At 44.0% G+C, this 16,278-nt stretch overlaps 1 protein-coding gene across 1 annotated transcript in view; it reads left to right on the top strand.

Annotated features, from left to right (window-relative positions):
* MYO1E (myosin IE) overlaps positions 1–16,278 on the top strand; it is a 103,201-nt gene that overhangs the window by 78,157 nt on the left and 8,766 nt on the right. Inside the window, exons 18-23 of the mRNA XM_083413004.1 lie at positions 3,147–3,245; positions 6,210–6,354; positions 12,927–13,041; positions 13,830–13,999; positions 14,265–14,410; positions 16,012–16,158. Coding sequence (XP_083269130.1) covers positions 3,147–3,245; positions 6,210–6,354; positions 12,927–13,041; positions 13,830–13,999; positions 14,265–14,410; positions 16,012–16,158 — 822 coding nt within the window. The remainder of the gene's footprint in view (positions 1–3,146; positions 3,246–6,209; positions 6,355–12,926; positions 13,042–13,829; positions 14,000–14,264; positions 14,411–16,011; positions 16,159–16,278) is intronic.

Here is a 16,278-nt window from a genome sequence, read left to right on the forward strand (position 1 = left end):
GGATTACGTTCGAGAATCGTGGTACCACTGTACATTATTTTGAATGCACTTTTGCAGCCAAGTGTTAATGGTGGTTAGGGTGGGCAGGAGTTACATAAATGTTCTGGTCAGTCTAAAGGAGGGCTGTGCATTTCCTTGTAGGCAATACTGTCATAGGCCTCTGAATACCAGTTGCTGGAAACTGCAGGAGGGGAGAGTGCTCTTGGGCTCAACTCCTGCTCATGGGTTTCCCCCAAGCATCTGGTTGGCCACTGTAAGGTACAGATGCTGGATGGGCCATTGGCAGGATCCATCTGGGCTCTTCTTATGGCCTTAGCCTTCTGAGTTGGGCCAGAAGCAACAGTGGATGGGATCAAACAGTGGATGGAGAATTGGAGTCCAGAATCTTGTTCCCCTTCCAAAGCCTTCTGGGTGGAGCAGTAGACGTGACTCTTACCTTTGTAGACTAAACTCCAACCATACAGTAGTCAGGAGGAGTGTGTGTGTGTGTGTGTAGATAGGTACATAAACATGTGCATGCACATACACAAACAAACAGGGTATTCTATCCTCCTTCCATCCAGTCAAGCAAGCACTGAGGATTGTCACATTTCAAGGACACATTCCAGGCAAGCAAAAGTCCTTGAGGCATTTCTGGAGCAGGGCTGATGTGAGGAGTAGCCTGGGGAAGGGGCATGACCTAGGGCCACTTAAGGAAGCACATTTGATCCACAAACATGTATCTTTAAATGGCATGCAAAGCAAAACTCAGAACACTTTTCCAGCAAGCTTGTCAAATCCTTATTTTTTCCAATTAATATTTAAGAAATTGGTTATCCTCAAACCTAATATATTTTTCCTAATTTTATTCCCATACTGTATTTTGCTGTTTTTCCAGACTGCAGTGTTACCAACTTGGAGAATTCTTTTCAAAGCTGAACTTTTAAAAAAACTGTCTAAGTACAAAATGCGTTGCCAGTTAGGGTGTGTAGCTTTTTTTCCTAAAATCAAGACATTCCTTTTGCATTTTTCACTGCACAAAACCAGTGAAAAATGTAGTTGGGGTGATGTAGAAAGTGATTAAATCTCTAAAACCAATTCTAAATCTCTATGTTGCAACTGGCACTGCCCTCTAGTTCTTTCAAATTTTGAAAAATGCCTTCCATTACAGTTGTTCTGCCCCCATCCCATCCCATCATACAAGTTTGCTGTTCCTCCACCAGTGGGGAGTGGGGAGGGGAGAGAGGAGGAAAATCAAATTGTTCACTTTACTGTTATGTTTGGAGAATTGGAGTCCAGAATCTTGTTCCCCTTCCAAAGACTTCTGGTGGAGTAGCCATAAAAAGAGCTGATCAGCCAAAGTATATTTTCCTGTTTATAGATCCCCGCCTGCTGACATATGGAATAATGCAGGGGGGGGGCGGGACAAAGTTAGTCCTTGTTTCTTACTGCTTCACCAATGCCAATCAAGCTACAAAGAATTTTAAGACTGTTAAAAAAAGGTTTTGGGAAAAGGCAGTTCTGAAGAATTCTCTCTCTCAGAGCCAAAGCCTTTCAGGTCAGTGTCTGGGTATCAAGCTAATGAGAAGCATTATTGTAATTCTGGGGAAAACTATTATTTTTAAAGCACACACACCATTTTCATATTTTTACGAGGTAGACTAGCAAAATTATAGGTCTGGCTTGGTTCAGAACTAAAGAACTTAATTGTTCTTACGATATCCTGAAACAAAAGTTTGCTTACTGCTGACCTGGGATGGAAAGTTCTTTATTTTTTGTTAATATTCAAATGTTCGTGTTCTTGAAATGTGGAATTTGTTAACTTAAAATCAAGGAAATAATGCTGCCACACAAATTTGTTCTCCTATAAATGCTGTTCCTGAAGCTACTTAACATTAGAAGATATTGCTTTCCAAAAGTGGATTCAATATGACTCAGAGGGCTGTAGCCAGTGCTATTCCCTGTGAAAGGATGTACAGATCCAGAATTGGCCTCCACAGTCACTTATGGACACACTGTTAAGACAATATTCATGGAAGACAATCTTACTTGGCTACGAGTGATCGCCAAAGAAGAAGAAGACGATGCATTGATTTCTATGGGTCTTCTCTGAGTAGGACTAGTGTTGAATGCAACTCTGAAGGAAGGACCCTAGTCCAATGACCAAGCTGCTTTGCATGGTCCAATTCTCCAGTGGGATCCCCAAGTGGTGCCAGGAGAGATCCCTGTCTGCAACCCTGGAGGACTGCTGCCAGTCAGTGTAGACAATACTGAGCTACATGGACCAGTGATCTGACTAACTCTGTGAAAGCTGCCATGGATATAATTCCAACTGGCCGCTTTGTGCCTTTCTTGCACATGCAAACATTGCAACATGTTATGCCACAAGAGTTTCCTTCAGCATAATCCTCCACTGTTGTAATCCAAAGTGTTGTTCAGGGGGGGGGTGTCCCCTGCATCTTTTTCCCTGCACAAACATAGCAACATAGCCAGATTTTATCTTGACAGCTGTGTATACTAACTCAGGCCAACATTAGTTGGATTCCCCCTGACTTAAATCATACCCGCAGACACACATGGGGGGGGGGTGTCCTCTTGCTATTTACACATTTTACTGAGTTTCTTCAGATTACTACATAATGAAAGAGGCAATGCTTTAACCCTCCTCCATTTCCCATATCCATGCATGTTACATTCTCCTGGCTGCCAGGGCTGTTGGAAGTTGATGTCTGGCAATGTCTGGAGGTCACCATGTTTATCTTTTATCATCTTTATTTTGGAGGACCAGATAACTGGGGTCAAGACTGAACAGGGAGTTTGCAGTGCTTGTTAGGAACATCCAGAGACAAGAGCTATCTGGTGGCACTTGTTTTCAGTGTCTAAGAAAGATAAGAAGGTCCCAATATCTGTTTTGAACATTACAAACGAGTGCAGCAAGCTATCCACATGAGAAAAACCACCCCTAACCTGGGTAACGGCAGCCTTTCCTGTTACCCAGGCTAGGTGTGCTTTGCTGTCACTTCAAACTGCTGCTCCTTTGCCTTCCATCCGTGACTGTAAGGGCCGTGAGTTGTTCTCCATGTAGACCTTCTGTAGAGACACTTGAAAGCTGATTCCCACCTACCTCTTCAACTAATCATGCTTCTTTTCTGACCCTTTCCCTGCAGGGTAAAGCACCAAGTGGAATATCTTGGGCTGAAAGAAAACATCCGAGTGCGGCGAGCGGGTTATGCCTATAGGCGAGTGTTCCAGAAATTCTTACAGAGGTACGGTATTCCTCTGTGTTGCTCTCTTTTCTTCAGGGAGATTTTGAAATGGGAGGGAAGATCACATTCCACAAAAAACATTCCCAAGTTTTCATCTCCATTACTGCATAGAGTAGATAGGAGCCTAAAGAAGCCCAGGTGTGTTAAATTTGGGCTCTTGTTTGCTTGTCAACATATCTAAAAATAATGTTTCTCTTAGACCTAAGATTTGAGGAGAAGCTGAAATGCTCTTGCACCAGATCTTACTCCTGCCCTTGTGTGTCAAGGCTGCCTGCCTTTTAAAAAGTATTATTATTACTAACATGGCACAAATACTTAAAAATACACCACCTTATAAATAGAGAGTTGCAAAAGCTGCTCCTTTGACACTTCCCAGTCGATGTCTTTCTTCTGTGTTTGTCCTCTCCCACCCAGCGCCTCATTCAAACTGACCATGCTTGAAACTTGCTACTGTATTTTGTGTTATGGTGGAATAAGGAAGCCTTCCCCAACCTGGTGCCCACTAGATAAAACTCATGGGAGCTGTAGTCTAAAACGTCTGGAGGACCCCAGGTTGGGTAAGGCTGGAATAAGGTATGTCATTTTTTCAAACGAGCCATTACTGCTTTAAGGAACAACAGCTTTGTCTTCTCCACCTTTACTCTCTGTACTGTTTTCGCTGTGATGGAGTAGCAAAAATGACAGCTGCTGCCTGATGAAAGGAATCTTAGTTGATTAATCATACAAGTTTACATTAGTTAATCAGTTGATTGTTCAGGGACCTTCTGCATTGCGTTTTTGAGTTGTATGTCACTTTGCAGTGTGTTATATGAAAGTGTGGTTTATACATATTTAAATAAATATATGTAGATGTGTAGTTTAAATTCACACTTTAGGGAAATTGTTCTAAAGAAAATAAAGCATATTTTCTTTTGATTTTAGATTATACAAACATACATCCTAGATCATACACAGAGCATTCTCCTTCTCTCTCTCTCTCTCTCTCTCTCTCTCTCTCTCTCACACACACACACACACACACACACACTCCTTCACCTTCTAAGATGTCCCTCTGCCATCTGTAGTTTTTATCACTATAAAGAAATAAATTATAACCAGGAGCACCCTTTATCAAAGTGTTTTAAAGTCGTCCAGGCATTGCAGCCCTAGCTGCTAAAACTCCTCCTGGGCTCTTCTTCCTTCCTCCCTCCCTCACTCTGCTTTCTCGTAACAATGGCTTGCTTTTGCTTCTGTTTTGATTTTGTGTGTGCTGCAAATTCTTTCAAGCTGGAAATGCCCCACATTTCTGCTATGTCTAAGGGAGGATGGAAGCTGATGCAGTTTAATAAAGAAGCGTCAGGCAGTTGTTAGGGAGGGAGAGAGGAAGTGGGAAAAGGATCCCACACCAGAACTGCAAGATTGGCTCCCCTGAGGCAGCACGCAATGCTCTTTGTGCACTGCCAGAGAGACAACGGAATGACAACATCTTGCTGTCTAAACTGTTTGGTCAGCCCTTGTTTTGTTTTGATGATTACATGACCCTCCTGTCTTTGCTCACATATTAATTATGATTTCCAAGGTTGTTTTCCTGTTGTAACTGAGCCTTGTGGTGGTGTAGCGGAGAGGTCGGAGGAACGCAAATCTTAGTTCAGCAGTGAAGCTCCCTGGTGACCTTGAGCTTCTCTCTCCTCTCTCTCTCTTTGCCTGACATGCACCACAAGGCTTAGGATACAATAAGGGAAACCCCAGGTAAACAACCTTGATCATACTGGTGGAATGGTTAGGGTACAAGACAGAAAATATGTTAGACTACACAGCTGTGATTATCCAAACTCTAAGTTGACTTTTATGTATTATCTTTCTTCAGCTAGATATGATACCTTGGGAAGAAATTTAAAAAGCTAGACAATACCTTATACCAAGTCAGTCCAATGTGGTCTCTGATCAATTACAGTTCTCCATGGTTCTGGGGACTGTTCCAACTCTTGACTCCAGTGGGATAGTTCTGAGTTAGAGGCCAGATTTTAATTTCTCGTGCTTCAATAGCTTCATTATCCCAGAATCCTTGGTGTAGAGCATTTCTGTAGCACCTGGGAGGGAGAGGCTGACCTCCATCTTGGAATTTCCAAGTTCTGTACTTCTTTGCTTTTTGTTTTTCCTCCTCTGACCCCCCCCCCTCCTGACAACCCCCTCCCCCCTTTGTGTAACTTCATACCTGATGAACTGTTCTGGAGAACTTGAAAACTTACCTCACTTTTATGACATTTTGGTCAGTCTCAAGTGTGGATTTTGGAATAACAATAATACTCTTCTATTCCTTGAACTGCATTAATCCATTATTGAACAAACTGACGTGTGGGTGGCTTTGGATGGTGCTTATATTAGAGCAGGAATTTCAGTTGGTATATCCCAACAACTGACTTTTAATTTGTCCTGGAATTGCCCATCGATGAAATCTATCACTGAGTGGAATGGCAGAATCTCATCATCATCAACATCATCTGATGATGATTAAAATTTAAATACCACCCTTTATCTGAAGATCACAGGACAGTTTACAATATAAAAACAAACATAACATAGTAACACACAAAGACAATAACTGCCCCCAACAGTTTAAAAGCCCATAGATGGTTTAATAAGCCAAAGGCCTGGGAGAAGCGGGATGTTTTTCCTGGCACCTAAAGATATGTAACAAAGGCGCCAGGCAAGCCTTTCTGGGGAGCACATTCCACAAGCAGGGAGCCACCACAGAAAAGACCCGTCCTCATGTTGCCACCCCCCCCCAGGCCTCTTGTGGAGGAGGCACATGAAGAAGGATCTCAGGTGATGATTTCAGGGTCTGGGTCAGTTCATATAGGAAGAGGTGGACCTTGAGGTATTTTATTTGTGTTTGTCTTTTATTTTTAACCATGGGGCAACCCAGTCAGATAGGGTGTTAATGATGATTATGATGATGGTGATGGTGATTATGCTTTTCTGCAGGTACGCCATCCTGACCAAAGCAACCTGGCCTTCCTGGAAAGGGGACGAAAAACAGGGGGTTCTCCACCTCCTCCATTCTGTCAATGTGGATCCTGACCAATATCAGCTTGGGAGAACAAAAATCTTCATCAAGGCACCAGAGTCTGTGAGTAGAAGGGCAAAGTCTTGACTCCAAAGAGTGAGACAACCTGCTAGAACTGAACTGTAGAATTGGGGAGGGGGAAAGGGGCGGTCACTTGTCAGTTCTGCAATGTGTTGTGTAGACCAAATGGATAGAATTTGCACTTGTTCCTGGGCTGTAAGTCTTTATCAAGCCATCCTCTTCTCCTTTGTTTTCCATTTTGTGACACAGCAGTGCTGGGGGGAGGTTACCTGCTCTCCAGAAGAGGATTCACCAGAAGAAAGGAAAGCAGGTGGTGTTTCTCTCTCCTGTGGCACTGGACTAGGCTGAGAGGCTTAAACCTCTTCTCCCAGGCTAGTGTCACAACGAGGAGAGAAATGTCTCACTCTTCTGATGATCTGCACAGGTCGGCTAAAAAATGATGGGCAGGGGCTCAGCATGTCTGCTTGTGTGTGCTTTGGTGGGTGGGTGGGAGTAAGTGTACAGTGTATCACCTGGTAACACAGGCAGCCTTTCCTAGATGTTGCTGGGACTCCAACTCCCATCAGCCCCTGCCAACATAGCCAGTGTCAAGGATGAAGGGAGTTGCAGTTCTATTATATCTGGAGGGCCCTTGCAGTTTCCTCTGCCCTGCCCTGCTCTGCCCTAAAGAATCCTAAGAATTGTAGTTCAGTGATGGGGACGATTCACCCCAACCCTATAGAGCTAGATTTGATAGAGTTCCCTGGCAATAGGTAATGACTGTTAATTAAACCAGTTTAAATTGGTGGTGTAGACATCCATTGAAATATCTGATTCAGGTCAAGTGTAGATGTCTCATGAGCCATGTTCTTGCAACGTAACTGGGGTGAGTAAACTGTCCCCATGGGGCTCTCTCCAAACACTTAGGAAGCCTGGAAGTAATGTACAGTTTCCAATCAGAAGTGGAGAGCCCACTGCTGAGACAGTTGGGTGCATGTAGACACCATGCAGTCATTCACCTGAACGTGCATAGACTGGTGGTGGATCCCACTGCTGCTGTGATCTTGCTTCCTCTTGGGTGTGTGTTGAGAGGACTGGACTTCTGCTCCCCTGTGAACTGCAGCCACCTGCCTCAGCAGTGTAGGCCTTCTTCTTGAGTGAGAGAGGGCATATTTTCTGGAGGTGGTTCCCAGTTTGCCACCAGGGTTTAAAGGCAACTGGGTTAAGTATGGATCAGACCTAGGCCTTCTGTAGTACTAATTGCATCTCTCTCTTGGGTGCACCAAGATAAAGTGTTTTTAAGAAGGAACAGTGAAGGAAATAGAAGATCATTCTTTATAAAACGTCTCTTATATGTTTGTGTTGAAAATCTCTTGCAAGTCATTAAGGTGTGTTTTTTAAAAGAGGGATGCTGGCTTTTCTTTCTGGGCACAGGAAGTGTGGCTGATGCAAACTTTAATTACATCTGATGGGTTGCTCTGCTTTGATAGATGTGCTGCAATTAGTACAACTTTCTGGGAGACAGCCATGCAAGTAAAGTTGCTATGAGCAGCTTGTTCTGCCAGCTCCCTTTTCCATTTTTTTTAAAAATAAGGCAGAGAGGCATGCTAGTTATTTCAGGAGAGAAAGGTTGGCCACAGCATGCTGAAAACTGTAAGTTGTTTACGTATGTGTGAGGACACATGTAGAAACTCGAGAACAGACTTTGCTAACACCACAGCAGACGAGAGTTGTAGTCCAAAATATCTGAAGGGCTCCAGGCTGGTGAAGGCTGCTGTTTTTGGAGGCAGAAGGATCAGGCCCAGAGGGTGCAAATGACACAGGGGAGTTCCTCTACGCAAGCTGTTCCACAACTCCTGTTCACTTCCATGGAGCTTGTGGAGGAAAACATCCCAGTGGATTATGCCACATGCTAATTAGTGGGAAGGCAATGGGCACCATCTCACTTCAGACACCAGAAGAACTTGGTGGAGTTGTGGCCACCATCCTTTGCTTTGTCAGCTATGTCGTCATGTAAGCAGAAAGAATGGATAGTCACAGACTCGGGGGTGTCAATCCTGGAAGATCTGCTTCCTTACCTTGCAGGCCTTTTCCCACCTGGCTTGGGAGGGTTGGGCCTGACTGACTCCAGCTACAAAAGCTGAGGCTGCTGAACAGAGGTTTTTGGGGGGTGGTTGCTGTTGTTGTTGGCTTTTTGTATATTTATTATAGATCTCCTTGTGATTTATGTGGAAATTGTTCGGTTTGGTTGTACATTTTTAAATGTTTTATTTATTGTTCATGACTACCTTTTTTACCCTGTAGTTATGTATTTTTTCATGTTGAGAATGGCTTGAACTATGGAAAGGCAGCATACAAATAAAATTATCTCTGCATGTGGATGCTGGGGTTGTCCCTTCCTGCTCTACTGAGCTACTGCAGTCCTGGAGTGGCAGGATTGAACCCTGGTGGAATCTTGCCAGCTAGACAAGGAGGACTAGAGAGGCTGTGAATTTAAAAATCCCACTGCACCTGCTCTGTGTGCAGGTTTGTGTTCAACCTCAGGAACCTCCACTTCAAGAGAGTCAGGTTGCAGGTGATGAGCAAGTCCTGTTCTCTGCCTGAGGCTCTGGAGAGCTGCCTGCTCACCAGAGCAGGATAGATGGGCCAGAAGTCTGACTTGGCATGAACCAGTTTCATATATCACTCCCACCCCAGCAAAAAATCTGGCCAGACTGGAGGATCATGCCGTACACCTTGGAAGCCAGAGGCTCTTGGCAACAGCCCAGGGAGCTAGAGAGTGTGCAGGGTTAAGAGTGCATTTATGATGGGTTGCAGGACTCAGCCCTGTCCAGGGCACCCTGAAAGATGTCAGCATTGTATCTCTGCATTGCTTTCCTCTCTGTGAGCATCACACTGTGCGCAGGAACTCTGTGCCAAGACTCCAGCAATCAGAACGTCAAGCAGATGCTGCTAAATCCCTTGTCGGCAGCCATCATGTGCTGCTGTCTATCTCCCGTCGTCTGCCTGAAAGCAGATGTGAAATTTGTGAGATAGGCCAGATCCCCTTTTGACTTTAAGATGAACTGCTCCTTGTTTCCAAAAATAGCCTCCTTTCATCCGCTGCTGGTTGATTGGAGACATACATGTCTTGAAGGTGAATCTCTGCATTGTCTGTCTGCAGGACTTCCTGAATCATTTCACATTTCCCACACCTGGGCTTTTCTTGCAGTGCTGGAATTTCTACTTTTAAAGCAGGGGAAACTGACCCACACTGACCTGTTGGTGCCAGTGGCATATTTACAGAACACTCCACATATTTTTGGAGGTTCTGTCTGTTGATCCAAGTGGGTGGCACCCACTGAAAGTCAACTTCAGTGTGCAATTTGTTAATGAGGCGTTTGCAATACCCAAATGCCTCATTAACAATAGCGGGCGATTTTAATGCTAGGGTGGGAATTGACAATGAACAATTAAGTAGCGCTTTAAATTGGAATACCACCGATGATATCGCACATTCAGTGAAAATGATTCTCTAGAGACAAGGTTATAAACAGGGAAGGTATATGCTTGCTCAAGCTGTGTAAGAATTTTAATTTACTAATTGTGAATGGCTCAATAGATGGGGATAGAAATGGGGAATTTACATACTTCCCCTTCAGTGTAGTGTCACTGATTATAGTGTCTCTTGTGACACTGTAAATCTGATAGTGGACTTTAGAATTGGGACGCGCACAGAAAGCGATCACCAACCATTGTTGATGTCTATAAATTTAAACTTTGATTTAGAAATAACCAACCGTAACAACACGAAATTTTGTCAATATGAGCAAATGACCCAACTAAAATGGTCCCAGGAAATGAGTGTAGTAGTGGGGCAAAAACTCACAGCTGATTTTAGAAACCAGGTTCTCTCTATCAATTCTCATAGTGACATTCTGGAAGTATATAGTGAAATCTTCAAAATATTTGAAGAGCTTAACACTCCACGAAAAGTCACGGCACTTAAAAACAGAACTGGTCCCTGGTTCAACGATGAATGTCTTCAACTTGAAAGAAAATGGCGCCAAATTTCAAAAATAACCATACCAAACTAGAACCCCCTACAGGAGGTTAACCTTTGTGAGACTTCCTGCATGGTGGGCTGAGTCAGGTATAGTCATTTTGGGTCCAATGCCTAAAGCCAATACCACTCACATTCTGTAACCAATAAAGTTGTGGCCTTTTTTCACCCATTAACCGAAAATACTGGTGTCCACGTGTTTTATTCATCAAAGGAGGGGGTGCGGGGCCTTGATGCGCAAGCACCTTTTACTTAGATTAGTTACCAGGATGAAAAATCTAAACTTGCCAGGGAAAGAACAAATGGGTTTTTCCAAAGGCTACTCTATCTTAGACCATTGTCTCATACATTTGGTTGAAAAATATAGACTTCAAAATCATTCCAAAATTTATGCAGCTTTCATAGATTTTTGTGGTGCCTTTGATTCAGTTGATTGTGTGATATTGTGGAGGAAGCTTGTAGAGTTAGGAGTTGATTAACGCTTGCTGATCCTAATACAGAATTTACCGTATTTTTTGCTCTATAAGACTCACTTTTTCCCTCCTAAAAAGTAAGGGGAAATGTGTGTGCGTCTTATGGAGCGAATGCAGGCTGCACAGCTATCCCAGAAGCCAGAACAGCAAGAGGGATTGCTGCTTTCACTGCGCAGCAATCCCTCTTGCTGTTCTGCCTTCTGAGATTCAGAATATATTTTTTCTTGTTTTCCTCCTCCCAAAACTAGGTGCGTCTTGTGGTCTGGTGCGTCTTATAGAGCGAAAAATACGGTATATGCTTTTAGCATCTGCCAAATCAAACTCAATGCCAAAGGTCCCCTCTCTTCCAACATCCCTAATATGAAAGGTGTAAAACACGGGTGTATTCTTGCCCCTTTTCTTTTTAATTTATTTTTTATCAGATCTCCCAGAGCACATTAAAAAAATAGAATCACATGCTCCCCAAATCAATCAAAGCCCAGTTGCACTGCTACTGTATGCGGGTGATGCAGCCTTATTATCACTGACGAGGGTAGATCTGGAACGTTTTTTACTCTCCCTGATTCCCTATTGTGAAACCAATAAATTTTCAATAAAATATGAGAAGAGAACAATTCTGGGAAAATTAGAGAAATGGAAAATAAGAGGACAAGGAATCCAGCTAGTAAAGATCCACAGATATCTCAGAATTTTATTCCAGATGGTTGGTCAAACCATCACACAAGTGCTATAAAACAGGCAAAGTGTACCTCTTCGGCAGTAGCTCGGTTTTCTTTTGAGAAAGGTAACCAATTTATATCAGTTGCTATTCAGATTTATCAAGCTGAAGTGTCATCCCAGCTGCTTTTTGGGATCCCAGTATGGATACAAGCATATAATAGTGATTTAGATAAGATATACTCAGGCTTCTTGAGATGTATCCTGGGGCTCCCAAGTTCAATCAGGTATGAGACGATGTGTGCAGAACTAGGTATACACACGATGGAATATTGGGCGATTGGGTGTGGTCCAGCACTATAAAATACTGGTTGCGTTGCCATTTTCCTTGCCAACCTTCGAGTCTGCTTTCTGACTTACTTAAGGACTCTTATGAATCCAGTTGGTTCCAACTCTTACATAGCAAAATCAGATCTATTGGTACAGTGGTACCTTGGGTTTCCGGACGGCTTGGCTTCCGAATGCCGGAAACCCAGAAGTAAGTATTCCGGTTTGTGAACGTTTTTCAGAAGCCGAACATCCAACACAGCTTTCGATTGAGTGCAGGAAGCTCCTGCAGCCAATCAGAAGCTGCACCTTGGTTTCCAAACAGTTTTGGGAGTCGAACGGACTCCCGGAATGGATTAAGTTTGAGAACCAAGTTTCACTGTATTGAAACTGGATATTGGAACTCTTGTAAAATTCAAGTGAGCAATATATTTATCACAATATTCAAACCAGATTAAGAGGCATTGAAAAACAAAATATTGAGTCAGCTGTAAATAAAATTTGCTCCCCTAGGTTCTATGGTTTAAATACAGATAACAGGGTCACTTATATCTCAAAATTAATAATTCCAGTCCAACACAGGGCCTTTATGTTAACCCGACTGAACGTTTTCCCCTCAGCTTTTGTCAATGACAGATATTTAAACTTCCCCACAACTGATAAACATTGCAGTTGTTCTTTGAATGTGCCAGATACTGTAGAACATATTCTTTTCTACTGTCCATTATACAACCAGCTATGCAAACTCATGCTATCCCCGTTTTTTGGTAGTCTTAACATCACGACACAATAAAAATATGAGATTCTATCTGTCTGACATTAACCTGGAAGTAACAGCAAGGGAGGCTGAGTTTTTGTCAATAGTATCTCTCAGAGTGATGAATGTCTCTATTTAGTGGGAAGAAATCCCAGTAAAAATCCTTGTCAATATATATTTTACATTCTGCTTATTGTATATATTTTAAAATTTACATGTGGATGTTTTATGATGGCCTGTACTTGGAATGCCTTACAAAGGTTTGGCAAAGTAAGTAAGCAATTTGTTGCCCAACGCGGTGTTCCTGTTTGGCTTCTGCTTCTCATCCTTTCCTCTCCTCTCTCACTTGCTGAGCTGATGGGTTTTCTTTTTATTGCAGCTGTTTTTGCTGGAAGAGATGCGGGAGCGGAAGTACGATGGCTATGCCCGGGCCATCCAGAAGGCGTGGCGGAAATACGTGGCCAGGAAGAAATATGTACAGATGAGAGAAGAAGGTATGTCTCAGCTGCTAATAATGCAGTAACTCAGGACTTTGCCCCTGGCTGCTCCCGCCTGTCAGTATTTTTAGCTAGTGGGTCAAGTCAGCACTATGATTGACAAGTGAGTTGTTTGGACACTAGGCAGTAGGAATTCCTGGAGTCCTGAAGTGATTCTGTTTCTGCTCCCCATTTTGTGCATATTCCTTGCTTCCTGCTCCCTAGGAGTTATTTTCTGCAAGTAGTACTACAGAATAAGTGTGTGTGTGTGTCTGTGTGTTTTGTTTTTTTACAGAATTGCCTCCCCAAATGGCAAATGCAGATTGTGAAAACTCTGCAAAGTGGCTTAGGCATGTCTGCTGCTGTGCAGGAACTGATATCTAGGCGCTCAGTAGGAATTCACTGCATTGTTAACTTTCCAGAATAATGGTATACGTGTCTACTTAAGATGTAAGGCACTTTGTGTTTAAGGGGGGCTACTCCCAGGTTAAGTAGGTGCAGGGTGGCAGCCTGTGCATTGGTTTAAGGTTGGCATTGTGAAAAACAGGGGTATTGTGCCTTTAACAGCTGTTTCCACAATCAGAACCTGTAGGACATAGCTTATTTCCGATAGTAAACATGAGGTTCTCTGAGGGCAAGGAGTAGAAAATCAGTAATCACTGTAATTTTATGTTATGCACTTCCCTCCCCGCCCCCTTTAGAAAAATGTAAATGTCATGGCATCTCCTTGCTTCTCAGAACTGTGAAACTCAACTTTATAATTGGGGCTGCAAAGTAACAGTTCTTCCTCTCTCCCCGTTTTAAAGCCTCTGACCTGCTGCTGAACAAGAAGGAGAGAAGGAAAAACAGCATCAATCGGAACTTTGTGGGTGACTACATAGGCATGGAGGACCACCCAGAGCTGCGGCAATTTGTGGGAAAGCGGGAAAAGATCGATTTTGCTGACACTGTCACCAAATACGACAGGAGGTTTAAGGTAGGAATGGGTTGGGGCAAAAGAACTACACAGTGAATTCTGCCTGGGCTGGCCGGGTCTCTGCGCCATCTTACATCTTTCCCTGTGGGCATCAGAATATATTGGGCTGTCTGCTGGAAGCAAGTTCCATCACACTCAGGTGTCTCCTTATTTATTTCCAGATGATGGAACTTGGGGCCTAAAGCTAAATCAATCCTTATTCCTCATTTTAAAAAATTCTGTTTAAATCTTAGGGGCGTAAACATAGGTCTGCTCTTATTTCCAGGGCATCAAGCGAGACCTCATCCTCTCCCCAAAGTGTGTGTATCTGATTGGGCGTGAAAAGGTGAAGCAAGGCCCAGAGAAAGGCCTGGTGAAAGAGGTGCTCAAGCGACGGATCGAGGTGGAAAGGATTCTCTCAGTTTCACTAAGGTCAGTCCCACCTCCTCTTTTTTTCACAGGAATAGGCCAGGGGGGAAGGGAGAGAGGAGGGGAGCCAAGTTGGGTGGGAGGCAGGGTCAGTGGGCAGTAGCAAGCTCTAAAGTCCCAGAGCAGGGCCTGTGGAGCCCCCCCAGATGTTGCTGGCTTCCAGCTCCTATCAGCCCCAGCCAGCATGGCCAGTGGTCAGGGGTGATGGGTATTGCAGTCCAGCATGCCTGGAGGAGGGCCACAGGTTCCTCCTGTTCTGCTTCATGACATGTATTAAATTTGCCCATTTCCTGGAGGTATCTGCTTGGCCAGTATGGAAGGAAGCTGGATTCATCCTCACTTCAACAACTATCCAGCTGTGGGTCATTCCTCCAACAACACCCCCATCCAGTGGTATTCATAAATAAAATCCATTCAGCCTCGGTCAAGGGGGCACATAGCAAAACCCTGTTAAATTCCTTGAGAGCATAAATCAAAAGCCCCCCCCCCCCCCCTCGGAGTATCAAACAGAGTAGCAACTACAGTCGTACCTTGTAAGTCGGACAGAATCCGTTCTGGAAGTCTGTTTGACTTCCAAAACATTCGGAAACCAAAGTGTGGCTTCTGATTGGCTTCTGCAGGAAGCTCCTGCAGCCAGTCAGAAGACGCAGAAACCTCATTGGACTTTCGGCTTCCAAAAATAGTTCACAAACTGGGACAGTCACTTCTGGGTTTGTGGCGTTCAGGAGCCAAAACATTCAAGAACTAAGCTGTTCGAAAACGAAGGTACGACTGTACATATGTCTCTTTATTGTAGGGGAGGACAAGAGAAAGAAAGACCATTACAAAACCATAAGAAAGCACAAAGCTCCTTGCCCTCCCCCTTTCCTTTCAGGCTTTGTAAAGATTCTCAAACTTCAGAAAATCATTCAAATACCTTCAGAAAACCAATCCCGGTTTTTTGGCAGCTGATTGATTGCAGCCCATTAGCATATGATGCTTCAAGAGCCCCTCTTGATTAATGCCAATTACCCAGATTGATTAGAAACCTTCCACAAATCATGCCAGTAACGGAGGCTCGCCCATGGCAGGGGCACACGCCCAGATCGCTCCCCTTCTGCCTTTCAAGTTGGCAGACACGGGATGGCGCAACATTGCGGGATGCAGTGAACTCCCCAGGCCCCACTGAGGAACATCAAGAGGATTTTGGCCTCATCTCCTCCGTCCCTTGCCTGAATTTCTTTGCAACCCCCAGAGGGCTATGAAGAACAACCGCCACTGACTTGTAGGCGTGGCCGGAAACCACTACTTCCTGTTCTTGAAATACAAATATATTCATATCCTTCTGGCTGACAGCTGATTCCCATTTAGATTGATCAGGCGCCTGTGTCTGATAGAATGAGCTGAACAGCAGGCGGAATGTAATTCATTCATTCACCTTCAGAACAGCTTGTGTGCTTCTCTCATTCAACCAAGATACAGAGCAGGCAACCTCTTTTCCTCTAGGAGAGCGAGCTGCTTCTACTTCTCCAGCAGAGGACACTGTCAGCTCATTTCTGTCCTAAAGGGGGTTAGAGGAGAGGCCAGTTTTGAATTTCTTGTGACCCTGGCTTTTATTTCTGCAGCATGATGCAGGATGACCTCTTTGTCATTCATGAGCAAGAATATGACAGTCTCCTTGAGTCAGTCTTCAAGACGGAGTTTCTCAGCCTTTTGTCGAAGCGCTACGAGGAGAAGACACAAAGGAGGCTACCTCTCAAGTTTAGCAATACGTGAGTGACAGGCTTAACAGCAGCACTTTGCTCCTGTCAGGCTGAATCACACGAGTAGCCACAGCTGTGCCTTGAGGGGCGTCAGCAAAGGCAGTTGGAAGTATGGCCCTGAGACAACTC

This window comes from Podarcis tiliguerta, assembly GCF_965153285.1.
Source record: "Podarcis tiliguerta genome assembly, chromosome: 14".
In the NCBI taxonomy this organism is placed as follows: domain Eukaryota; kingdom Metazoa; phylum Chordata; class Lepidosauria; order Squamata; family Lacertidae; genus Podarcis; species Podarcis tiliguerta.